General features: G+C 45.5%; 1 protein-coding gene across 2 annotated transcripts in view; it reads right to left on the reverse strand.

Annotated features, from left to right (window-relative positions):
* LOC124221736 (serine proteinase stubble) overlaps nucleotides 1-27,079 on the reverse strand; it is a 28,612-nt gene extending 1,533 nt beyond the window's left edge. Inside the window, exons 1-6 of one of the 2 annotated variants that reach the window (XM_046631989.2) lie at nucleotides 26,102-27,079; nucleotides 3,830-3,920; nucleotides 1,376-2,193; nucleotides 1,017-1,294; nucleotides 618-912; nucleotides 46-515 (exon numbers count right to left, since the gene is read on the reverse strand). In XM_046631989.2, the coding sequence (XP_046487945.1) occupies nucleotides 46-515; nucleotides 618-912; nucleotides 1,017-1,294; nucleotides 1,376-2,193; nucleotides 3,830-3,911 (1,943 nt within the window). In that variant the 5' untranslated portion in view covers nucleotides 3,912-3,920; nucleotides 26,102-27,079. Of the gene's footprint in view, nucleotides 1-45; nucleotides 516-617; nucleotides 913-1,016; nucleotides 1,295-1,375; nucleotides 2,194-3,829; nucleotides 3,921-14,819; nucleotides 15,216-26,101 lie in introns of those variants that run through there. The other variant, XM_046631990.2, reaches the window with a different exon arrangement.
* Between the last annotated feature and the right edge of the window lie 526 nt (nucleotides 27,080-27,605).

Raw genomic sequence — 27,605 nt, forward strand, 5'->3', positions numbered from 1 at the left:
CATTGTGAAGGACTCCCTTTGGATTATTAATTAATTACCACTCACTCGTCGACGCAGTGACCAGCGGTCGCGATCCAGTTTTCGTTGAGAACAGCACCACCGCACCTGTGGGTGCTGGAGAATCCGAAGAAGGAGGTTCTCCGCACGGAGACCTGCCAGGGCCATCTTCCGAAAGGGGCATCCTTACCGCCAACAATTCGAGTCTCGGGTCGTGGAAACAGCGGGGGAACTCCACACTGCGTTTCTTTGTTGTCGGAAATTGCAGACACTGTCATCACGGTGCCTGGTATCCTCTTCGTCGTCAAGGTTGGTGCTGAAGAATACGACACCGTTGTCGCGGGTTTCTCAGTAGTCGTGGTCGTAGTTGTGGATGTCGTGGTACTGCTCGTCGTACTCGTGCTCGTGGGCGTTGTCGACGCGTTGGTCTTCTTCGTGGGCTTTGATTTCGTTGACGTTTCCACGTAAGACGTCGTAATGTAGTGAGCTGCTCCCATTGGTTTTTCATATACTGAACTCTGAAACATGATGCTTCAATATTACTCTGACAATGGTATTTCCAAGAAACAAAACAAATAAAAAAAAATGAAACTCATTCTTATTTGTTTTTTCGCTCTGACCTCGTAGGGTTTGTTCGGACTTGTGGGTCTCGTGGGTCTCTGGGATCCAGCAGGTTTTGAAGGGAAGCTATGGGGTCCATTGCTCAGCCAAGACGGATCGTCGGTCCAATGAGGTTTGAGGGAGGGTTGTGGAGGAGTCCAGCTATTTTCGGACCAGATTTGAGGACTAGAAGCAGTGGGTCTGGCAGCTTCAAGAATCGCAGGGGGTCTGCTGGTTGCAGGTTTATGTTTGGTAATAAAAGCTGGTTCTGTGGTCACTTGCCAATGAACTGATGGCTGAGTGAGCCCGGCTGTGCTACAATCAAATCAAATTTTCAGTGTAGCTTGACGTTTCCCGAGTGAAATCATCGTTCAGGTCTTATTGATGGCAAAATGTGTTCAAAAGATAATTGATTATACCCGGTCATTTGACTGCTGTAGTACGTTGGTCGTACGGTACTTGTGGGTTTCCCTGGTATCCTGTCGAATTGCGGCTTAGACACAAAGTTCGGCCTATCGCTAGGTTGACTCTGATGAGAGATATACGTTCCGGGTCGGTAGGTACTTGTTTTTACAGAGAAGTGAGGTTTTGAGTAGTCTGTCGACGGCTTGTGAGACGCCGCAGGCTTCGTGGCCCACTGGGGACGTTCGGTGTGTATGTAGTTTGGACTGTGCAGTTGGACTCCGACTTCTGTATCCTAGAAACAAAGAGTGTTAGCTTTGACGCATAAAAGGGTCATGGCCTGCTAATAGATTCATTGGAAAGATCTTTGGCTTACGTCTTCATTGGCCAATTCAACGCTGGGTCGGTGAATCGTCGCCTGAACGACAAGGTCAGCATCTCCGGTTTTTCCATCATCAGGTCGTGACTCCGAGGGTCGTTGAGCGGTCGAAGGCTTCTGGTCATACCCAGGCCTGTGGGGCCTTGCCGGCAGGCTAGGAACTCTGCTCGGAAGTTTTACGATCAACGTGTTGTGAGAGTTGTCCACTTTGTCGCTGGGCCCGGTTGCTTCGTGCTGCATCGAGTGTCCAGGACTTTGGGTCTTCGTTTTCGAGTCATCCGCCTGAGTCACCAGCAGACTGCCGGATACCGTGGGTAGACCGTTACTTAGCGAAGGATTCCTCACACCCTGCGGGCGGGAGCCCTGAGCTGTAGGGTCGAGTCTATTGTCTTGGTTCGCGTTGGGCTTGGCGTAAGGTCTCTTCTGAGCTGGTCTGGGTCGCTGCAAATTCGGCCTTTGGGCTCCCTGCGCGCTTCCACTCGAGGCACTCGCGACGTTCTGGGGCCTCGGCAACGAAGTCGTCGACTGGCTCTGCTGATGTAAATACGGCGAGCTTGGGGACGTCGGCCTTGTGGGTGCGGCGGACAAAGCCTCTGCAAGCGATGGCCGCGGAGGTGGACTCCCCGCGAACCCTGGATCAGCGTTGACATTGTTCGTTGTGGCGTTATGAACACAGCAGCTCCCGAACATGAAGGTATCTACGCAGACCCCCACGTGATTGCCCTCCGACTTGATGCATTCCCAGACGAACATACAGGTCCCCTCATCACCCCCGGGTTCAGGTCCCTTGCACGGCTTCGGACTGATCTTGTAACCTGTTAGAATTCGACAAATTTTCAAAAAAAAATGTCCTTGCTAGTATGGAGGATTATATATAGAGTCTAGGTTGTTCGCAAAGAATAGAGCAATTCCCGGTGAAATTTTCGATCTTAGCAATCTCGAAGTTAACGCTAAACAGGGTAATCGCTGAAGCATTCTACCGCTCTTACTATGCGTCATATTGAAATTCTGATTAAGGCGATGCGCTGATCTCCGAAATGACTTTGCACGCGTATACTCGAGTGCGTTTCACGGGGACGTGAGCAGAATGAATAAGCAGTCGATGGTGGCCTGATAATTTGTTAACGTGACTCAGGAAGCTTGCTGGTCCAGCTACGTTAAAAGTGTGTCATCCGTACGTATGCGTGAGTACCCATCAGTTATCACACTTAGATGATGATTTACATTACTACTGCCACACGTGCATGTCTATATTAGTTCTGTTCAATTTTGTTATACTCTATCAAGCTAGACAACGGATCACGTGAAAGCCAGTCATTATTGTAAATTAGTATAACGCTACCTGAAAAAGCAAACGCTTTATCAATTCGTGCCCGTTTGTCAAAAATTAAATTTCCAAGTGTTTGAGTCCCAAGAATTCCGGAGTAACAGCGTACTTCTGATTCGTCTATATTTTATATAGGCATTCTGATCGTGTGACTTTTGAGAAAGATTCATGTTGAGAAATTCGCGACTCGCTTTGGCGGCAAACGCCTCTTTGCGTCGAGTGAAAACTACGCCTCGCTATAGGCTGTTTGGAATTTAATCCAAAGTAAGGATCGCGTTGCAAATATCAGCCAGAGGGTTCGCGTGTCACGCGCCGAGACGACGGCTGGAGAAAGTTTTATCTGGTATAATCAGAGCTGAGGCAGTTCGTTCGTCTTTGGGAGAAGAAAATACAAAACAAAGGAGACAATATTGCAAAAAATGTAAACTTTAGGCGAGTAGATGTCTCAAAATTGGGCGCATTATTAGCCAAGTAAATATATAGGTTAATTAAACCATGACTTGCGATGCTACACGTGCTCCCGACGGACCAGACCAGACTTTCATTCTTCACTTTGTCGCTTTATTATATCCCACGAAGTTGTTATAAACATTTTCCAATGCGACGCGCGATCCAATCACTTAGGGGTAAGGCTCAGAAATTCTAGACCGTGACCTTGAACTTGACAAAATTTGTTTCCAAAGTTTTATAAATCTAACCCAGACATTGAGCAATCTATGTATCTCAAGGGGTGAATAAATCTGCTTATTCATACTGCACCGTTCAACGCGTTTGTCAGTTTGCCGAACTAAGGTCGCCGAGGTAATCTGTGACGGATTATTGCAGATGATGTTACGACCGAACTTGAAATCAAAGAACGACGCGATTGTAACGCCAATGGTCGAGGTATGATCCTGCCTATCTGTCTACAGTTATCACAGCTTTCACCCTGCGCTCGGGTTCCTATCGTCGCAAAAGCCAATTAAGTCGAGAGATCAAAGCGGCATTCGTATTCCACGGATTTACGCTGTTATTTTTTACGTATTCGCTTGTTACAACGATTTTCCTGTTTTATTTATATTTCTATGCGACGTTCGGAAATATCAGTACATTAGGTAAAGTATACTAGTTGCGTTGATACTGACTGTGACCTCGATTCAGCGTGCTGAGGGACCTCGCGATGCCTGACCACCAGAGGATCGTGGCAACGTATCCGAGCCACCGCATTCTGGCACCCTAGAACAAGAAGATGAAGAATAACCACAAATTAGTAACCGGGTAAATGGTCGTTATGAGCCTGTAACGCGTCAACTCGGATCGAAAAAGTTTGGGGTGTATCTGGGAAACGAATGATATTTTTGAAATGTCGGTTTTGTGTTTTCAGAAGTTGCCATTGCCATGCTACATTTACACGTACAAGTTATCTGAAACCACGAGCATCGTGGTAATGGGAGGGAGGAAAGTGTGCTTTTATTTTATTCTAGTAATAGGCTAGCCTTTCAAAGTATAATCCTATAAGAGTCTGGATTTATGATACGTCACTTCGCACAGTTAGACACGGTTAAAGTAAAAGCAGTCAGATGGGGAATCAGATCAACTGCTGTCCTGGATTTTAGACCCTTTGGTCTATGATTGTTTAGAAAAGACCTTTCTATTAAACAAGGACAGAAATTTTTTACGCCGAGTCTAAATTATGCTCTGTAATCAAAAATTTTTTACTTTGAAACTTTTATTGCTTCTTTACCAATTCTCTCCACGCAGTATTAACGGAGTAAATAATGTCAGTATAATGTTCTCATCACTAGTAAATTGGTTTTCAGCTATCGTTTGAATTCAGTAACTGTTTGATCTTCAGCTTTGACCAATTTTTCTTTACAACGACGGTCATTAAATTCATTGTAACTAATATTCTGCTCTTGCTGGATACGTCAACTTGAATATAATGTCTACTTACGTATGGATGAAAAAAACTTTTCACATAATAATAGATTTCAGAAGTTATCCATTAAAGTTCTCTAATTAAACTAGCTCTACGTGACGCCCGTTCGTTGCTACACTGTTAAAAGTTTCTATACGGAACTTCCTACACTGTATTGGAAGTTTTATTCGGATACGGAACAGTGAATTCACCATACATTGACTGTTTTTTCAATTTACAAATACAATAAATTTAGTAAATTCAAGCTACTTTTTTGTGTTTTCTCTATAAATTTTAGTAAAATCAAAAATATATTCAATGTAATTTTAAGACAAATGCAAAGTAATTTACATCACTGCGCCGAATTTGTATATTTGCAACCTGATTTCGTAAATTGATAACTCGTTAGTAAAGTGAGCGTATAGTAAATTCACAATAATTTTTAACAGTGTACCCTACCGACACCACGGGGTAAACGAAAGGCGAACAATTCTTGTGACAATGGAATTAGTGGGTAAGAGTGATGCTTTGGTACAGCGTGGGTGTGACACTCGCTACTCTCGGGTAGTCCGAAACGCTGGTCATCCGAGGCTAACATACGGTAACAAGATACGGACGTGTAACCCCTGATTTGCTAAACGACCGTGTGGATGCAGCAGCATCAGCTCGGTGTTTGAAGAGCAACAAACGGTTATAATCTCATCAGAGCGGCTGACCGGTGGTCAACACCGCCGACGCCGCTGCCACCGCCGTTACTTAAGACGTCACGTCTCGGATTCTACCGGCAATTCTTGGCGCGATCCCGCTTATTTTCCACGGTATTGCTGCACGCCGCGATATTACTATTGCGTGTCCGAGTAAATCCGAGTTTCTCGCTGTCCGCTCGTTCACCGCTATCCCTCCCTTTCTCTCTCTCTCTCTTTCGCTCTCTCTGTCCCTCCTTCTTTCTCTTTAGTGCTCCTTAATAAGCATATATTTTGACGCTTTGATTCTGTACAACGTTCGCCGCGGTGTAAACCAAGAGAGAAATTACAGTGCCCCGCATGTGGCCGCGTTTGCCGAACACGGATTTTAGTGCCAGAATGATCTTTACACATCCAGCCCGTAATTTATACGCTGCGGAAAATCCCGTGTATGTACACCTCCGTGCATGTATATTCAGGGTGTTCACTCTTCACATCTTCGGAACATGATCCAGTACCTTGGAATTCAGACGACAGAGTCCAGAAAGAGTGGAGAATTTTTAACGAACCTCAATGAGAAATACGGCAAGTGGTAAGTCTTGCAAATTTATCTCGATTTATTTATATATATCAGCAATCATCCATAACAGTCTGGCATTTAAATCTGAGCTTTGACTTCACGTTACGCGATAAGTTCTGCATACCCGCCACGTCTCGTCTTACAGGTTTGTCCATTGATCAGGTCTTGTTAGCGAGCGTTATTATTAATTGTCGGAGTTTTTAACGGCTAGCTGCGTGACCTCTACACCATATTATTATATTTGTGGACATAATGTGCGTCGTCAGTAGCTTAACGGTTTGTTAGAAGATTCAATAGCTGCCGCGTTGGTGCATTGCAGGGACTTGAACGCCAGTGGTCAAATATTGGCTTACACTTAAAAGTACTAGGAAAATTTTTGTGGAACATCGATGACCGCCCGCAGGAGAGGATACCTGAGCTCTTTACATCGTGTACGACATGGTTAACAACGGGGAAAACGAAAAGCACGCGACGGCTCACTGGCAGAAATACAGGATGCCGAGGGTCGACGTCTGCACGCAGGTTTGCAGCCAGCGGTGGTCGCAGGCTGCAGCTACGTATTTCAGAGAAGTTCGACGAAATTGGCACAACCCGAGTGAGCCGCGGCCATGCGACCGCAAACTCCTTCTTACTCCAGGCGAGATGGTTAGCTGGTCAGCGGCCACTATATGCACCGAAATACGATGCATACTACAGACTGCAGTGCGAACATCTTCGCGTCTGCGTGAGAGTTGATTTGAGTTCAGTTAAGTTCAGAGAGGCTGGCGAAGCGGCGAGGAAAGGGAGATAGAAGAGGAAAGAAGACGGCAATGCAGGGAGGAAAGGAAGGAATTCGTCGTGAACCTGCCGGCGCCTCTGCGACGCTACCAGAGCTCAAAATTCTGATAGTCGAACAACGCTATGCACGCCGCGTTCATGCCGTCCGGTTATAAGGAATCTCACGTTTCAAGTTCGCACGGACTTCGGCGTTCAGGACTTGGGCGAGGTGCTTGGCTAAGTACCTACAAGCACATCGTGGAGAACCAATCGCGCTCTGCAGTCTTCGGTCACGCATCGCTAGGTCAAGAATGCCAGTTCTCTATCACCTCTCTCTCTCTCTCTCTCTCTCTCTCTCTCTCTCTCTCTCTCTCTCTCTCTCTCCTCAGCTTCTTCCTCTTCCCCTACTCGTTGGCTTCTTCGTGAGCCACCTTGCCTCCCGAAGGCTTTCCAACGCGGGTAAGATGGCGAAGAAAACAACAAAACCTTGGGAAAAAATATCACCGACGTAATTACGAGCACGTATATACCTCGTGTACGTACGTTTACCAATATATAGACGCGTGCACGCGTGTGTAATATGCCATATTATGCCCTGACGTGTTTAAATCTCCGGCCCAGCTGGTTGCCGGAATTCGTTGAAGGCTTCTAGAGTTTCTTCAATTACAGTTTGAACTCTGGATGTAATGGATTCCGGTTGTCTTCGATTTTGCGATTCGAGGGTCAAGAGTTCGAGTATAATCCAGGATTCCGATTCCGTCTGGTGAAAAGTTGTAGGTACGTAACTGATTTTTCAATGAAACCAACCGGCAGTTCATAATTCAATGAACGGAAGGTTCGCATTTGGATATTGAAATAAGCGAATGAAAAATTAGCAGCTCGTAAGATGACGCTGTGAGAAGAGAGGTTGCCGAAGGCTGTGTGTGTTTAATTATTGCTCCGCTTATAGAACCTAGCGAGGAACCGGATGCGGACGGGGAGCTCGCACTAAGTAGGTGTGTATACGTTGTACAACACGGTGCGTATGGCGTACGAAGTCCATATGACCGATAGAGTGTGCACACATAGGTATACACCCGTGACGCGATATCGAGCGAGACGAGCTCAGAGATTTCAGTAATTTTTTAGAAAGTCCCTCATTTCATTTGCTGGCCCATTGTAAACTAATTAAGGAACACAGCGTGCAGTTATAACGTCAAGGTAGCAATAATAAAAACTAAGAAGCATATTGCCTATGTGTGCGCGAAAGATGTGCATAATCTATCAAAGTGAGGAGGGAGAGAAAGACTCTCCCATCAGCTAACCACGCCCACTTCGACAAATTTTATACCGCACCACGAATACTGCAGGTTAACGTTTGAATGCTTCGACCGCTGCAAGAATCGCATTATATGCAGGCACCAAGATTTCTTGCTTGAGATTGATGGAACGAACTGCACTTAAGCTGGAGATTCATTTCGGCTTTCAATCACATAAGTTTCGACTGCGTCCGATTGCCAGACCTCAGGAGGATTCACTCAGAGGGACCAGAGAGCGTGCAGTTGCTGGTGCACATCATACGTCGCACGCGTAACGGCGCACCAGACGGAATTCGAAAGTGAGGCGGGGAATATTGTTGCTGAAGAAGCGCACGCATGCAACCACGGACTCTATACGCTTGAGCAATCAAAGATTTTTGAAGAGTTTTCGGTACCGAGGGTAATTCATCAGCTGGTCTCGCAGCGTCTGTAAATGATTAAAGAGTTTGTCCCAAGTACAGCTTGGACGACGTGACGCTGTAGTAGAAGGAAAAATGGGTTCGATTAGTACAACGAGTCTGGCCTCGAGCTGCGAGCGGAGAAACAAATTGTAAATTTCTCTATGCCTAAAACCAATTGCTGCACGGTTAGACACAACAAATTTATTTTATGGCAATTTTACAACTAAGGATCAAACAAGCGCAGCAAAAAGGTCAATAATTGGGACAGGGTCAATAACTGGTCATACACTAACCTTACTTCGTACATGTGCATCACTCAAGGAACGCGGGAACGAAAAATTCTCGCCGCCTATTCAACTGGAACAAGATGATATGCATGTAGATGCGAGCATAGATGGAATACGGGAGACGTAAATAGAAGTGGAGATAGGTAATAGAGTTATGGAAATGGAGGATCGGCCTGACGCGCAGACAGAGTTGCTATAACTCATAAAACACCTGTACAAGAGGTGGAACACGCGGACTCGAGGAAGGCTCTGCTTCTGAGATATTGTTTTCTCCCGTAGGATTGCCGGCTGAATGGCACATTCGTGCACAAACACAGGCCCGTCTTGTTGAGCCTCTACGGATCTCGTACCGCCGACATTCAATTCAACTTCCAGGCAAACTTCGCTCCGCGGATCCCCTTCAAAACTACACGCTCGCCCCTCTCACTCCTCGCGTTTCGGCAAATACTCTCACACACACACACACACACACACACACACACACACACGTCCTAAGAACGTCTCGACCTCCTAGCGAGAGAAACGAGCACGACGTCGATGGTCTGCCGATTGATTTACTCGGTCATAACTTTTCCACTTTTCTGGAATGATGCTGAGGCTCTTCTTGTTCGTAACCGCACTGCCGTCTCTCTCACCCCTTTTCTCAATCCAAACGCTGCTCTACGTCACTCACGTGGAATGGCCTGTTTCGAAAGGCATGAGGCCACACCTGACGCTGGGTCAACAAATCCGCCTCCTTCTTGTTCGACGATTGATCAAAGCCATCGCTAGTCGGGTGTCTACATTATATAGCCCATTGGGCTGGGTATGGCGTAACATCTCGATGCTCCCGATACATGACGAAGTAAACTCGCGAGTAAAGCAAGCGACGCTCTGCCGTGCCGATATTGCGGGAAATAGCTGACTGGAAGTGGACCGCCGCCGTGCACGTCAGGGAATCGCGCGAGTACAAAAGCACAGCAAAAACTGACACGAATACGAGTAATTCGAATCAAAATTGATACGAGAGACGCTGACCGTGTTTTTTACTTTCTCTTATTCTACACGGGAAATAGATTTGTTTCTCATTATCTAAAGTGTGCCATGGATAAGAACCAGAGTCAGGTCTAGTGCTTCCCGTAACGCTTCATTTCATTAATGCAGTTGCGAGAGTGAAATTACGATACGAATAGTACTGAAGTTATTTCGGCTTCACTTTGAAACTCGATAACTCGAGATTGGATCACCGGTTGTAGGTAGGCAGCAATCGTATCAAGATCTAGATGCAACAGTGGTTCGAAATGAATCAGTCTCGGTGGTAATCGTCCTTAAAATTTGAAGCTGTACGGTCATAGTTCGGTTTACGGAAGACTTAAGTACATGTTGGAAAAACGACCAATTGAGTACATAGAGAAGAGGAAAAAGTTATGAGATGGTAAATGAAAATAAATAAATGTCGAAAGAGGCAAAAATCGAGAATATGCATCGAGTTTTTGTTACATTCACGTTCTCACGTAGCGGCCTTTACACTTCACATTTATTAACAATAGAGAAAATTGTGCCCACGGCCATTGAAATGAACATTTCAAAGCCAAGTATCACAGATCCGTTCAAATAATGAAAGACGTCGTGAACTACGGAATAAATAGACACTGTCATGTAACATAAGTTATTTCCGGACGTTAATTTCACCTGCATCATCCTTCACGTAATTATGTGTGTCATGTATACGGCGTTCTATGACGTATTCCTTGTTGAAATGCAGGCCCGATAGCGCAGGCCTTCCCGGTGCACCAGATATTTGGCATCGCCTTGGAACCTGATCAGAGTCAACGCACGCGAAGCCCCAGGGATCGATAACGGCAGCCTTTCGAGTTCAAAGGCAAGTGTTAGGTAGGTATGCAACAGTATCGAGTGACCCTTGTAGGCAAGCAGGTTTCGACTCACGTGTCAATGTCCCCTCGACGAAAGAATCTAGGTGCGAAAGATGAAGATAATACTTGCGTGTGAAAAACGGGACTGATTTTGCCTTCAATTCCGTTCAGTAACTTCTTGGTGGAATTGCATCGTATGTGTTTGCACAAAGGACCCCGCAGAATCCTTATGGAAATTCGCTCTTGGTCGAATTGGCTGGATATTCAGGATGTTATAATAGGTACATATCCTCCCGATCAAAAGTTCTCATGGATAAAAGTCCCAAAAGTTAGTAATTTTCGAGAAACAGGCTTCGGAATAATGGTGTCCAAATTTTTTGATATCTATGGATTTCGTGATTTTCATGAATTATAAAGCTTCAAAGTGACTTGAAATCAACAAAATCACTGAAAATACTACACGGTTAATTCTTGAAGATAGGCAGGAGGCTGTGACTGATTGCATCAATGCATTGATTCCAATCATAAAGTCACTGGTTTACCGGAAGGAGGTGCAACGTCAGATTTCGCGTGAAGAACGAGACCTTCCGACTCTTGCAGTAATCGACTGGTCCCGGTTTTCACGCGTCTGTGGAGTTTCTGTGAATCGGCTGTGCTGTTTTTGATTGACATATTTGATTTCAAGTCCCCCTTGAAGCTTTGTAATTCGTAAAAATCGCTTAATCCATAGATATTAAAAAATCCACACACCCCCCTTCCAAAGCCTATATCTTTGAAACTAATGATTTCTGGGACTTGTGTTCGTGAGAACTTTTGATCAGGAGGGTATACCTACACTAGATACTGAAAATTCAGCTAACTCGACCGGCAGCCAATTTCCATAAGGATTCTGCGGGGTCCTTTGTTGCAGGCGGGAACCAAACGGTAATTGACGTTCATGTCGTTTGGACGTTCTATAACGGACCTGGATTCGTATAATCTACAACTCGGCCGACTCAGTGTGTGGCGGACGAGTTGACGACCCAAGAACACGTGCAGGGGGGGATGGAAGTCCTCGGACGTGATTTGAGTTGATAATTAATTGAATATAACGCCTAGGCGATACCGCGGTAAATGACGGAGTTACTGGAAATCTATGATCAAAGATTCAATTCGCTGGTTTGTTACAAGGCGATTTTCCCCCGTTCAGTTCCGCCGTAAAAGTTATGCGAAAAACGTGGAAGATCCCAGTTACAGTGGTACGAATGGCGCTACCCATAACGTAATTGATACAAGTTGTTAAAGCCTTGGCTACGTGAGTGACCAGCAGCATGCTGGGTAACGCCCAGTAGTTCGCAGAAGATGTGAATCAGTTCCGCGACGATCATCCTGCCGCGTAATCGTCCACTTTGAAGCAAGCGGCTTTCTGTTGCCAGGAGCGATCAATCGGTTGATCCAACCAATTCCGGGATTCCAACGATCAAAGTCTAGGAAGCTTTACTTCCCAGTGATCGAGCAATCATTATTCTATTTTGACTATTAAACGTGTTTTCCCGAGTATTGCAATATGCTATGGAGCAAAATGGATTCGTGTGCATTAAGAGAGTACGTTTTCGCTTCGTGGTAAATCTATTATGATAAACCAATCAGAGCGCAAGATTTGGGCTTATGATAAAGTCAAGAAAAACGGTGGAATTGATCGTGGAATTTCATTGTTTTCCCCATTGCGCCAATAGGCAGAGGTGCACTTGTTTTATCTATTTATTAATTTATTATTTATTTATAATAAAGTCCAGCAGTGAATCGAATTTCCTAACAATGGAAGACTCAGGAGCAACCGCGTTATACACAAAACACGAAATTTATTCATGTTCAATTTACACGGATTTGAATTAAAAATGATTGGTCTGGTACACCGATGTTGAGCTTCTTTTGACTCTCGTTTATTTTTTCTCCTCGCCTTCGATAATTGAGTAGGATGAAATAATGGGGCGTGAAAAAGGTGCGAGCATAGGGTGGCGGTTAGGATCTCGAGACTGTTGCAGTGCTCGATTTGCTCGGTACGTTGTTCAATCCAGTTACCCGACAAGCGACCACTTTGGCTGATTGCTAGCGAGCCTGTACGATTTTGCTCGCGAAAAGGAAGGGAAGAATAAGGAAGAAGAAGAAGACGATGAGTAAAAAGCCGGAGGAGAGAAAACGACGAGTAAGAAAAAGGAAGAGGAAGAGACATACAATGGAGCGAGAGCACCGCGCCGCTGTCCACTGTATCAACCGCGGGACTTTTTGTTCCTCCGGATATACGTGGCGAACGGTCCGACATGGACAGGACTGTATCTAACAGTACAGTAACAACAACAGTAACATTTCGAAGTTTTACTGCAGCGTAACAGTCGAGCTGAACCAACGCGACATCCTCATTGATCGCGAGAGCTCGACGTACGGTTACCTACAAAAAGCGCGACTTTTACGATGATATTTAGTCTTGTGAGTAGAACGATTGACCGGCGATAGTTTGCAGAAACGGCTATCGAGTCACGACGAGACGTCGAGAGATCGGAAGTCAATTGACTATTTTTCTTTACCCCGATTTTCTTCCATTCGTTGCATAGCTGAATGAAGAGAATACCTCGCAGGAAATTATAATCTTTCATGCGCTCCCGTGGCTGCTACAGGATCAGAGGGCGAAAGAGGAAGACGTTGGCGTTCCTAGCAACCCGCAACGTGTCTAGTTCAGATCGATTCAGACCGCGAAAATCGAACTCTCTGAGAAGAGTTTACAGCTGCATCTTTGTTGCTGGTAATTATTGCCGCTTCATACATAAGTATAGTACGCGATTAGCGCCGGACCATGATCGTCCATTAACTCTATGAATAGCCCGCGACTAGTTTCCGTGCTGGACACACCCCGAGTCTACCTACCACCGAGGTAACATTGGCGTGACCAGGGCAAAGCGAATATCTGTAATACCATTTGATTACCGATTGTTACAGACTTTCGAATGACTATGTATGAAGGTCGGTACTCCAACGCTGCAATCACGTTCAAGTCAAGATTTCTAATTAATCCTGCCTTTCGAATGGTTTCGATTACCAGAAAACGTTACGCTTCCGCGTGAATAGATTCCTCCGATCCACCTCTTAGTTGTCTTTCGAATCCATTCACCGCTTACGCAGGTATTTTGCTAAAAGGACAATTGAGCGCTAATGCCGTCTAACCGGTCGGTGATCGAGCGTTTAATTTTTTAATTATACACATCTCGATTAACATCTCGTTTTAATTACATGTCATCGTACCGTTAGCTCGACACCTCGGGTGGATTATGTTATCACGTCCAGTAAAGAAACATGATTTTAACGTTGATTAAACTTAAATTTTGATCGACACATTCGGTGCTTGCTCCAATTTCGCAGCTGAGTGTCAGCTGAATAGCGTATGGTGAAGAGGGACCCGACCGATCGGAAGGGTTCGAATGAAATTCTTATTCCTTCCTATGTCGAAAATGTCAAATCAGTCTATCGGTCGAGGCGCGGGTCGGTCGTTGGGACGAATTAGAGATTCGTAATCTGGCAACCCGTTATGTCTGCGGAACGAATTGACGGAGGTCCTTGGAGTGAAAACCAGATATCCGTATGTTTTCATTCAACATTAACGTGATCCGACCAACGATTTGCCGATAAAGAGTCAACGAATTGGGTCAAGTTCTAGAATCAAGTTCTTTACAGGTGCGGACTCGTACCGGCGACGTGTTAGAATCGATAGTATAACACGCACAGTAGACATAGTTAGTTATTTTCCGTTGTCACCATTTTTTGAAAGGCGAAGACGCAGGTAGCCGCGCCGAGATAATGTTAATGTGCGAAATGCAAATTTCTCGCGGTTGTACGTCCGACCATGCTCATCATCATTCGAGAACACGTCTCGGGTTTTTGCAACACGAAAAAATAAGATATGAGTAAAAAATTACCATCCGGTAACAACGCGAATGAAACATGTACCCACCGATTTTAAATTCGGTCAGAGTTTGCGATTCTGCAGGTACTACATTATTGTGTAACGTGCCTTATAAATTCACTCTGGCGATTCTCTTCATAGACGAAAATTTATTTCGTAGCGGTAAAATCTGTACGAAAGCGAGGGAAAAAAATCTTTCGAAGTCTGGCAAACACATGTACCTGCAATCGTTTTTTTAGTCCACCTCGACACGAATCGCGACTTACAACTTGTTTCGCGGTACCTATAGATAGATTACAATTGTTTACAAACCCATGAATTAAAATGACAATGTTTCTTTCCACACTGACAAGTAGTTTCGATATAATTGGTATCGCTTCAAAACATTATAAGGAGTTAAAAAAAAAAAGAAATAAAGAAAATACCTGATGCTGCTATCCTACGAAGCGGTTTACTCCGAAAATACTTTTCTCATTGCGACACAGACAGTGAACGTCCCCGACATCGACGTGCCCCCGTATCATTTTAGTGGTAATATTTATTTTCTCTTTTTAACGTTGTAGAGCCGGTAATTTATTCGCTCGTTAAAACGCCGGAACGAATTCCATTAGCAATGGTATTATATGGTGGTATACTTGAACGTGATTCATTTACTCGTTCGTGAAGTACGGTATTCACTGGATAATTTTCGTCGAACTCGTAGCTCTGAACGATTTGAGGAATTTAAAACGCGTCGGGCTCCCGCCGGAAGTTGCGGCGGATCGCACCACCTTCCGTTCTTCCGAAGCAGCTTGGCGAAGAGCGCGAGTATCGCTCGGCACGAGGACGTCGCGGACACTGAGGCTTTGCTGCAAAGACGGTTCTTTAACGGGGGCTGACCGAAGGCTTAACGGACACCACCTCTTTCTCTCTCGATTTCTCTCCATCTCACTCTCTCTCCTTCTCTCGCTCTCTATTTGTATTCGCCTTGCACTCTTTCGCTCCTCCTCTCCCTTCGCCTCTCTTGCTCATTCTCCCGATCATCAAAGTCTCCTTGCATCCATCGCCCAAGGTCACGAATTGCGAAAATGCACCGCACGAAGCAAAGAAGAAAATTGCAAATTCAAAAGAGCCGCATATCGTAATGAACTAACAGGCCGGGAATTTTTCAATTATCTCGATAAAATAAAAAAAATATTAAAAAATCAAGCGGTCGTTCAGGTGATCAGAATTTCTTGACGAATGGATTAATTCAGTTTCACAGACACCGGCGTCTTCGTTGCCGATGATGCGTCTTTCCGCGAGCTTATATTTATCTCGCGGTGCCAGAGGTGGCAGATGATCACTGCTGACTGATGATCAGCCTGGTAACGGGGAAGAAGATCCGAAGGTCTAACGAGTCGATTAGGTATGTAACTTATATCTTCAGTCCCGTTTGTTCGAGGTCGCGTAATTGCCTCACAATAAAAGCCGAGACAATCGGAACAAGCAACGCGAAGCAATGAATAAATCCAATGGAAGGAAAAATTGTACCGCACCATTGGCGATGAGGTGTAGTACGTCTGTGCGAGCTGAGTGATTAACCCCTGCTATACATACATTGCAATATGCCCCGGGTAATTAGCGTCAAATTATTACCACTGATTGCAAACGATCGCGGAGTTATGCGAGCGCTCGTAACATATACAATTCTAGACAAGCAGGGTTTCTCGGCTTCCTTTTTCACACGCCAAGAAATCCCTCCACGTCTGTAGCGCAGCGCCAGCCGCACACATATCAACATTCCATTTTCAAATGCGAAGGAAAAGAGAAGAAAATATTTACACAAGACAAGATGCGAACTGCTGCCATGCGCTGCGATGGCTGCAATCCAGCAACGATCATGCAGCAGGTATTATATCAATTAAAAAATAGCTGCTGCCCTCTCTCGCGGCCGGTCGGACGACCTGCAATCAAAACCGAGGTAAAATAACTTGGAACAATGCATTCCGGAGGGAAAGAAAATCTACGGCTAACTTCCGGCTTACAATCAAGCACTCGCGACGCACGCGAACGAAATAAAAATTCAACCGGTAAGGTAAGCGTATCGGTTATCCACCGTGTCCCAATTATTGACCTTTTTTGGTTGTGCCCGGTTGATCCCTAGTTCTAAAATTACCAAAAAACACATTTTTAGCGTTCAACCCTCTAGCAATTGGTTTTAATTATCGAGTAATTCACAATTTGTGCGTCAATTTATAATTTCGGAAAATAAAACGCTCAATAATTGGGTCTAAGCGTGTCAATAACCGGTGCACTCGCCTTATCTGCGGCAGCGTCTTCATTTTCGATTCCAGACGTCACTAGTCTTCGGGTGAAACTTGACACGACGGACACCTCTCTGACAAATAATCGTCATTCTCGGTATCCATGAAATCGTCCGTAAATATCTCGTCTCGAAAGAGTTCCGCTGCTCACTCAGATTTACAGCTGATCTCTGCAGCTACGATGTTGTCTCCTCGATTACAACCGAGGATGGACGCGTCTAGCCGTGTTGACAAGCTGACAATGAGCGAGAGTTCGAGTAGCCTGGCGGATGTACAATGGCCCATCATTTTTTTCATTTTCTTTTCGTGTCTTTATACTTTCACAATCGTACTACAGAGCATCCGTTTATTCTTTACCGACTTGATTGACCCGCTTCTTCCGAGTGTTGATACGAACCTTAAATTTCTTCTTTGCCCTAGAAACTTGTCAATGAAAAATGATCGTGCTTTCGAACCCTTTGCTAACGCTACGCGAGTACTGCAACGATAACAATCTCCGCATCTCGACTGACAATGAAATTCGACGACTCTCGGGCAGGGTTGTAAAAATTTTTAATCGAAAAGTAATGCATTAATCGTTAATTTAATATTATTTTATAGAAATGGTTTTCATTCAAAATTAAAATTTAGTGCTCAATGAAAATTATTTACCATTGAAAATTGAAATTTAATGGCCAATGGATATATTTTTCATTAAAAGTTAAGAATTATTGGCTAATGAAAACGCTAATACATTGAAAAAAGTGACACGTTATTCACAACCCTGCTCTCAGAGCTATGGGAAACATAAGGTGACAGTCGAGATGTTTCCACCGAATATTCACTAGTTGCAGAAGATGATAGCTGAAAATTTATTTGAAGTTATCTCAAGCCAGTATCGGTCAAAGTAATTTCAATCGGTCTGAATTTTCGTCAACTCTATACTGAGACCATTAAAGTATAAATGAAATCTGTTTAAAAGTGATGATGTGAAAAATAAGTAGCATTGACGAACATCCTCTGCAGTTACGGATCCGTTTTGCGTTCAGCCAAACATATTCCGCTTATGGCTTGCCGAGACTGTTTGGCTGGTCGCAAAAGCGGTAATTTCCATAACTTATGTTTAAGCACGAATAAATTTATCAATACTCAACGACAGAGAGAGAGAGAGAGAGAGATACGCCGGTGGTGAGAGACTCGCAAACCGCAGACTTTCATCGCTGAACTGTGTGTGTTAGAGCTCGGTGATTGATATGCACGTAGGTGTGCAATGCACATTGACAGATGGGTAACAGAGGGCCAAGTCCATTATCCAGATGAGGCCCTGGCGTTGCAGTCGGAGCAGAAACCAATCCGGGAAAGAAAATTGGCGTCGTGGTCGGCAAATATGATGTATAACGACCTCCTGCGGGCTATTCTCATATACGAACGCAATTACTGTGCGAAGTGATCGACAGAACCGAATTATTCGCCACTCTTCCAGATCTTTTGTGCAGTATGCAGTTACGTGTCGCCACCTACGGTAAAGGTTTTCGAATTTCTGGCGGATGATGAACTGGCGGAACTGGCATAGACCCGAAAATCCCGCTGCATGCATTTCCTCATCTGATATCCAGCATCGCGATCGCCAATTGTCCAGAATAGAATGGACTATAATGATCAAATTAAATAGCGGCGAATTCACAGTGTAGCCTTTCAGATTATGTTTCGTGATGGAATTTCATTGATGTAATACATGCTTCCACAAGACGCAGGCAAAGAACAACTTTAATGCAGACATAAATTTCGTCGAGATACGAACATCTCGTAGTCTAAACATTGACTTGAATTTATTGTTGATTATACGTATACAGGAGCCGGTGTCCTGACGTATGCACCAAATTCTCGTGGATTCTTTTACTTACGGCACTCAAAAACTACGCGTTGCGAAAAATCGATTGAAATTGCAAAGCACCTGCCCGGAAGAATGTGTAAAATATGCGTAGCCGATCCTTGGACGATGCAAAAAGAAGAAGACGACGAAGTAAAGGAAGTCGTGGCTGTAAACGATAAGACGCTACACCCTGTAATTAAGTACGGCCGGGCTTGAAAGTTTTTAAGGGCCGTCTGGGATCACTATCGAGAATTAAATCTCCTTCGGATTTTGGTTATACCTATACATATATTTGCGAGCCGAATTTTTTTTCCCAGGATCTCCTCCTTCTCTCGGTTGATTCGTTTGCAGATTTCGCTGAAAGGTGACCGTCTTCCCACGAGGCCGATCGTCGTCGCAGGCCTCTCGAGTTGGACGAAGCCGCTCGTGTCCACGTGCGGGACGTTCCTAATTTCCTCTTGGAAAGTTCGGCCTCACGCTTCATCGCCCCGGGGATGCAGCAGCCGCGCCAATGCGTGCCTCGGGATAATAAAACGCGGCGAAATTTCAATTTCAATGCTCAATAATTCGTGGAGGATAACAGCCATCTCTAATCGCCTCCAAGTTCTCCCATATCCGTTTGAATGACGAAGACAATAACGTAGCTCCGGATCTACGAAGTCGATGGAACTACCACGACGTTGATGAGCAGTGGCTCATTGTCAGTCCAAGATTCAGAAAAACGCCGGGGTTGCTCGTCGAGACCCAGTACCTACATGTCTTCTAGGTACACGAGTCACACTTTCACGATTCACCGTTCAACTAAAGAGTCGCTTTTACTTTCCTGCGTTGCTTGGCACGGGTCTCGGGACGAGTGTGGTTCAATTTTCAAGTCGAGGCTCGTCCATACTGTTCATGAACGTATAGAGAGAGAGAGAGAGAGAGAGAGAAGAGGTGATGTCCGTATCTCGGAAAGGACGGGATATTCCTGACTCGGTTAGAGTTTGATGGTAGATAATTTTTGGGCGAGCGTCGCATTCTTCTGCCGTCTGTCACACCCGCTCGAAATTTACTTGCTCTAGTCTGTTCTACTGCTTTAGGCAGAGAGAGAGTGCAGCCCTCTGATCCGGTGTCGGTTGATTACATCGTCAGCTCCGCTCCGCGCCGACCTGTGAACTTTAAAGTCCACCGGACTACTCGTTAAACTATGATTTGCGACCATCGAGTTTACGCCGTGGCAGCGGTAAATTTTAGTTGAAACCTCACGACAAGTTTAGAGCACTGCTCGATTTGCACCACCTGCCGAGGAATCGATTCCGCATGTAATATCTCTGACATAAATCGACACCTCGCAATAATTTTTAATGAGTTTATCGCGATTCTTCGAAATCCAGCGGTCTTCCTGAACCTCCGACAAATCGTAGGTAGGTACCTACCAACCCAAGTCGTAGACACAGGCAGATAATCGTTTTGAAAGTAAAATCAGTCCGCCCAACCTGCCCCATCTAATGCAGTTAAATGTGACATTTACCATGGCTAATTTAGAGAAAGTCAGTTGGAATGATAAAGCCGGGAACAACCGACACCCAGCAACGTCGGCAGCAAATGCAGTCCCATTAAAGACAACGACGAAAAAACCCCGGTACGATAACCATGCGCATGCACGTTCAATTATCGGTATGGCTACGACATTATACCCTGACGACCATGTAACAGCCGAGTCGGTTTCAGGAAGAAACTTACATGAACGCACTGGAGTAACGAGAGAGAAAAGGATCTCGTGCAGCGCCGCTTATTAGTTCCGTTTTGTTGCTCTTCTTTCCCACTTGGACAAGTGGGAAATGCCTTCTTTAATTCACTTCCGAGCAGCGGAGCGATACCCTCGTGAACCCTCGGCTCATCGTCGGTCACGTCGCTGAGGAGCCCTCGAGGCGTTCATCACTCCGATCACGTGAACCTCTCAGGTTCGTCTTAATTGCCTCCATTTCTTTGACCAGAGGAACCACCGTCCTTTGTCCGGAAGGTGAAAGTATTTGTGCCCTGGTCCTAGGCGCTACGTTAGCCACTCACCACTTCCTAATCTAAATCTTTTCACGGTCGAATTTCTAGTCGGCTACTGAGCGCGGAGCTTCTTTACACTACGATTAGTCGAAACGCATTCCTACAAATCGGTGTTCTGTGGACTTGAAACGTTGTTCTTCAATTTTCGTATTAACTCGTTGAAATGCCGAAGAAGAAAAATTTTAAAACCGGCAAGCATATTTTCTCCGACTGTACATATATCTTTGGCACTCGGCGGATAAGCTGTCTAATTATAATACCACTATTTCTGATCATCGTGTGCACGGAACGAATTAAACCTGAGCAAGATTCAATGAAATTATCACGTATACACCTATGTATAACATGTATATACACACATTATACACGTGTATACACAAGTTATAAAAGCCCTGGAGGCACACCAGCTATACCTAGTAGAAAGTTTGATCCCCACAGAAGCCCGACAACTCGACAGTTTATTGATTATTTAGTAACAATTGAACCCTGGCACATCTCCTCTGGTTGGAATTGCCAGCATTGCGACGATGTAGAAAATGAGACAGAAACCGTTAATGCCAAAGAGAGATAGAAGGTGGAAGGGATCTGAACGGTCGAAAGTATTTAGTCCCATGTCCATCCTGCGTGCGTGTAATTACCGTGATCAACGCTAATAGTACCTATAACACGTACTCATAGAAAGGAGAGAGAGACCCGGTTCGCTTACACACATTTACCTCAGCTCACACCAGCATGCGTGCTCGAGCGTCGTACGAACCACGCGACGGCCGAGCTCACGGGCTCTCCGTCCTATCTTGGCCGCTCATCGTAAACGACGACGACGAGGACGACGAGGAGGACAAGAACGAGAGCAAGAACGAGAAGGCGCGCGTGCAGTGCACGCGGTGCATCCTAAGAACTGTGTCAAGGGCACGAGTCATTGTCCTCTTCCTCTTCCTCGTCCTCATCCTCGTTCCCTCCGTACATACACACGACACGACATACCTGCAAGGCTCACCTCCGCGAGGTTCGTGCTACGAGCATTCCGCCAGATGATCTCCCGGAGTAGCTCACAATCAGCCTCGCCGTATATCATTAGATACGTCGCGCGAGCTCCTCCCATCGCGTGGTGGTGCCAACTTATTTTCATTTATTTCTATTTCAGTTTTTAATTTGCCTTCAAATTATTTTTACACGTGGTATAATTTTGCCCGGTGGGCTGATCCCGGCGACGGCGAGCATGCGAAGGAAGCAACTCCGTGGCGTGCGCGAGCTCTCTTTCCTTCGTCCACTCGGTCATGATGCGGGCGAGAAACCTAGATGACAGAACTAGAAAAGGGGGGAAAACACCGGGCAGCTCGCGGCGAGATAGGACGGGACCGGAATTCTGGCCGGAGGTGGATTAGATCGGATTATCTCGTAGATCGATGAACGCCCGAGGTAAACAGACGCGGAGAAACACCGAGGCTGCCGGAGATTTGAATGAGTGATTGGCAAGGCTGGATTCTGCCGCAACGTCTGCTCGCCATTTTGTCCCCAGTTAGAAATCTTTCTTTACCATTTTAAGCGATCGGGACCCAAGTATCGGCCGGCTTACTTGGTACTCAAGTGAAATTTATGGCACCGCTAGAAACGGCGAGCTTTTTCCGTCATTCTGTTTCTTTCGCGTTAAAATCGCGCCGTCCTGCGGATTCACGCCAACTTATCCGAATCACCCGTTCGAATATTCACGAAGCGTTCGACATTTTTTTTTTTTTATCTCAATCATTTCACCAAGCCTCGACTATTTATTATCGATTATTCGCGATTGGAAGGCGTCCTTTCACCATTACCAGACAATCGCTAACTCCGCACTGGTATTGTTCTTATTTCAGTAGCCACAATCCGAGCGGGGTCAGGCGGCGTGTCCGAGAATCTAGACTTTCTTGTTGCCTGTTATCGACACATTTTTTCGAGCATTAGCTCTATCGGAACTACACGATCAATTGCACGATAAGTCTTCGCCTTGGTGAGGAGTTTCCGGGACGAGCAACGCGTGCAACGCGGCTGAATATCGCGTGCAACTCCTCCTGAAACTATCTAACCTAGGTATAACGTACGTGTCCGCGTCTCTTTTTCCACGGGGTCTCGATCACCGCAGTCGTCGATGGACTCGATTGGATTCGATCGCTTCGGGTGTTAGTTTTCCAGGACAGTCGTCGCTCACCACGCAATGGATTATCGGCACTTAATGCACCGCGCTCGTGCACTTGGAGCAACGGTTCTTCGCCTGAGTCAAACCAGCTTCTGCATCGAATTATCGTCCTCTGTACCTACGGTGTCGCAGGGCTGCGGAATTCGACGCCGGCCTCGTTGGGCGCGTTAGATTCATTTTATATCGACAAATCGCTTCTGCTTTGCGCCCCAAACCTGAGAAAATCTTCGCCACCTGCGCGAATTAACTGGAAAGCAAGAAATACGTAAGTATAAGCGTCTCCGATTTTTGGCAGAAGCTGCCGATATCCAGCGGGCATCGCTCTTCGATCTCTCACGCGTGTCTCCATCTTACAATTACGCGGCATTAGAGTCACATGGACATAACGAAGCGAACCGGTGCCTGACTTCGGGACGGTGCGTGGAAAGCGGCGTACGTATTGGCGTTTCGCCGCGAAGGGGCTTAAATCTATCCCGAGGAGCCTCGGCATCGAACTCCGTGATTTCTGATATGCCCATTAGCAAAGACGAGCCTTACTCGGCTGCGGGAACGCATCCATCCACGATTTATTGGGCTATTCACTCCGACTGCACTGCAACGCGCGCGGTTATAAGGTTCGACTCTATCCTTCTCCTCAAGTAATATTGCACCGCCTCTCAATGATCTTATCGCGAGTAATTAACACCTGCCAGAATCACCGCAGCCCATGCGTCACCTGAATTTTCCGTAAATCACTCCGCCCCGTCCATAAACAATATCTAACAAGCCCATCGCCATAGACGTTAGGTATATGTATTCTTCTATCCATATTTCACGGCGATCTTCGAGGCATCGGCTCCGGATGATTATTTCTCCTTCCCTTTCCTTTGGCTTGGATCTATTTTCATTCACCTACACAACGTTCCTGAAGCGTGTGTCTACGATATCAGAGATCACACGTGGAATTGCAACAGCTGCCGCGGTACCGATCAACCAGGGTAGGTGGACCAGTTTAGCCGACGTCCTTCAAGCCCGCGTGCACTGTCGGTGGAAATTGATACGAAGTGAAAGAACGATTAATCTCAATCAAGCCACCGGTTGATCGTTGCCTTGGATCGAGTCGAGTCAACTGGCGTGTCGAGCATCGTTACACGGCAGGGTCGAGAGACCGACAAGTTCGAGGGAGAAAATTTTAATTGAAACATATATTATCGCCGTTCGCCCGATGGGGTTATGCAGCGATGTGCACGGTGATGCTTCGATCGCGATAATCGGACTCTGAAATTCGCTGATTCGTCGTCCATCCGCGATCGGTGATCACTGATACGTATCCTGCACGATTTCCATCCGCTGTCACAGACGTCTGTACCTTCAAATAAATCTAACTCTAGTGAAATAACAAGAGCGAAAGCAACCGCGAATTGACTCCGTACTCGAAGCACGTGGTTTCGAAATTAAAGTGCGGGAATTCCGAAACGAAAATTAGTCTTTCCGATGAAGCGAGGAGAGAAAAATGAGTCACAGTTTTCTAAATTATGGTAATCAGTGTTGACTCGCGTTGTTTGAGATGCGGAAATACCGAGGGCGTGTAATATGCGTAGAGGTATCGAGACGCCTGAATCAGACGTTGGGCGAATACTTTTCATTTCACCTGCCGTTCGGTAACTGTAAACCTCGAGAAACTTACTAACCTAGCCTAGGTACACAGACTCGAATGTATAATGTATGTTATACGCAAATATCCAGCTGTAACGCGCACGCGGCTTTGAGAACTGTTATAATAATAGACAATCTATCTGCTATTAGAATGCGTTGCTTACCCTAACGGAAAAAAAACCCTCAATTTGACGGTTAATTTGCATCCTTAATTTTCTTATGGAAATTCATCATTATCTATGAGTTGGGGGTGCGAATTTACACCCAAGTTGGTTTTTTCTTTTTTTTCTTTTTTTCTTGTTAGGGTGGATTTTTTTCTTTTTGCTAAGATTTTATCGTTTTTTAGAACCAAAAATCAACAGAGTTTTTGGCTTTTTTTTTTAACAGCTATTCATTATAATTGTTATCGATCGTATGTTCCTTTATGATCATTCGTTCTAACGAATAGAGAATGATGTCCAACATCATTCCAATCGACTTTCCAACGATCAGTTTATTCAATTATCAAATCGTTATTCATACGCTCAACATCTCCTAATACACGTTGCATAAATAGATCTTCAATATTTAACGGAAAGTTTCTCCAGTGTTATAAATCTACTACAACCGTGAAGCATACGTATGATATTTCCGCTATAACTGTCAATGAATTTATCGATGAGTAGTGATTACACGACGATTATAGATATGCTTAGACTTGTTTATTGCCAAAGGCTATATTTGCAGACATTAAAAACCTTCAAACTGTCACCACATAGTGGATGAATTATTCATCACATTGTAACTTGCGTTAACTATCACGTTTCTTTATTTTCGGACGAAAGATTAACGATTAATTCATACCTTCACCCCTTTTTTTTACTACCATTTGCGAGGTCTGGGTATACATGCCCAAAACAATCAAAGATAGTCAGAGGTATCGGCGGTGATTTTGAAAGCTGAATTAAACTGATCCAGACACGAGATCTCGCCACCATTTTCTTAGACTCGACTTCATAATCTATTAACGCGAATAAATAAAACTTCCTTAGTCCACTAACAATAAGAACATGTGTTGGCAGACCAATGAGGCGGCCACCTACTTGAGTCTAGTACGTAATACGGCATGCATAGATAAAACTAGAGGGGGAACCGCGTTGTTCTCGACTGGTGACCAGATAGCGGGAGCGGCTCGTTGGCGCATTTAGGTTTCGGAACGAATCTAATCAGTGAAAGTACAACAGAATCGCATCGACAAAGTTCTGACCCAGTTACCGAAATGCCTTTTCACGGGAGTGTGACGAGCCGCTCGGACACTTCCTGCAATTTTCGGTTCACCGATGTCAATTAGAGTACCGCAAGACGTCCGCGGTGCATCGAGCAAGCATCATTCTCTTTCCGAAGAGAAACTTTTCCCTGAACTTCGCAGAGCGGGATTCGATTCGAATTCCTTCGCACGGCGGATCGCCGATTTTATTATCGGTCGCGAGGTGACGTTACAGCTGTCGTTGAGCGGGCATCGCGTGGTAATTAAGACAGGGTACTAATTAGGGGTCCTATACTATGTAACGGATACAACCACGGTGATTTATGATCAAAACGAATAGCTGTACGTACTACATGTGTTTTCCACTATTGCGACCGTCTAACTCGTACATCTTAATTAATCTCACTGGCACACTGCACAAGATTCGGATCCGCGCGATATTAGTAAAAATTTATTACTCTATTGGTTGTACTCACGTTTATGTGGCGACGCCGGCAGGCTTACAACGACGATCAATATCACCGTGAAATCGATGCCCAAATCGTTTTTTACACACCACAGATTCTATGCTGCAGGTTTCCCCGGCTCATGATATCACCGATTATCCGTCAGGTTGGATGGATTATGGGATGTAGACGGCCGGCGTTTCACGCTGCGCTTTGATGCCTTTTAAGGTGCTGTAGCAGAGCGTAATTAGGGACGACCACCTTTTCCGCGGTAAATGGGTTAACCTGACCGCGCGATTCCCTCGGCGAGCTCACTTTGATTTAGGTATTTACTTACTGCTCGTCTCTGTGCCACCGGCGCAAATCCGCGCTACCTACCAAAAAGTAGGTCCAACAACGACGCTTCTTACTTTCAGCGGCACAGATAGTTGTATTCTATTAATCAAATATCGCAATACACCGCCTCGCTATTCGGACCGCGACGGACCCCCGATTCACCTCGAAAGTCTCGATACCCCTTAATCACTATCCTCCTGCGCACGGCTGCGAAAGTCACGGTTAGCGAATCCGAGAAAAATAGATCCCGATCGAAGCTTGTCACACAGCTCGGGATCGAACGTCATTGTTTCCGTTAATCGATCGGCATAGAAAGTAGGTAGGTAAGTAGGATTTAACCGAACCAATCGACGATTTTTTTCTTCTATTTTTCTTTCGTTCAAACGTCTTAGCGTGTTATCCCAGTATCTTTGAGTAATCGGGCCCACCGGTCAGGTCCAATCGCCCAAGTCCGAAACCGAATTGTGGGAAAAGAAAATGTAAAAACAGTGAAATAAATAAAATAAAATGGGACAACCGCGTTCGACGCACTCCTTTAACCGATCCGACGAGAAAAGGCGAGAAGACCGAAAACTTTTCCCTCGTATGTCAAGATCGTAAGTCGGCGTCCAGGGTGACCGCGGTGACCACGCCGCGTACGTCCGTCGATCGGAGAGTGGAGCGGCAACTGCAGCACCAACCTGGACGGGGCCTCACGGTTGTACGACGACGACGACGACGGCTTCCACTGCCACCGCCACCGCCGCCGCGACGCCGCGGGGCCCGTCGCCTGGCAGGTGGAGGACTCGAGCTGGTACCCCGTGACTCGTGCCCGAGGAAGGAAGTGGGTCGTCGTCTTCGACGAGGACGCGGACCGGGTCTAGGTCGCCGTCGCTGCATGGGACTCACCCTTTTTTCATATACCTTTTACCTCGCCGGGACTTTTGTTGAGAGAATGGGGCGGGGTTCAAGTTCCGAACTCGAAGACTTCCGAAAGCGCCGAATTCTGAATTATTTCGTGGTGAAACTTGAAGTAAAGAAATCAAACTCTGGAGAGACGACAAAGTTTCGAATGGTCGGAAAGCCGACGGCTCCAAGTTCCGGAATGCAAGATTACGAAAATTCAAGTTACGATAGAACAAAGTTCCGAAAGGTAAAGATCCGACGAAGAAAGATTTCGGAAAATATCGTTTCGACAGAGCTACATTCCGAAAATTAA

This window comes from Neodiprion pinetum, chromosome 6 (genome assembly GCF_021155775.2).
Source record: "Neodiprion pinetum isolate iyNeoPine1 chromosome 6, iyNeoPine1.2, whole genome shotgun sequence".
NCBI classification, from domain to species: domain Eukaryota; kingdom Metazoa; phylum Arthropoda; class Insecta; order Hymenoptera; family Diprionidae; genus Neodiprion; species Neodiprion pinetum.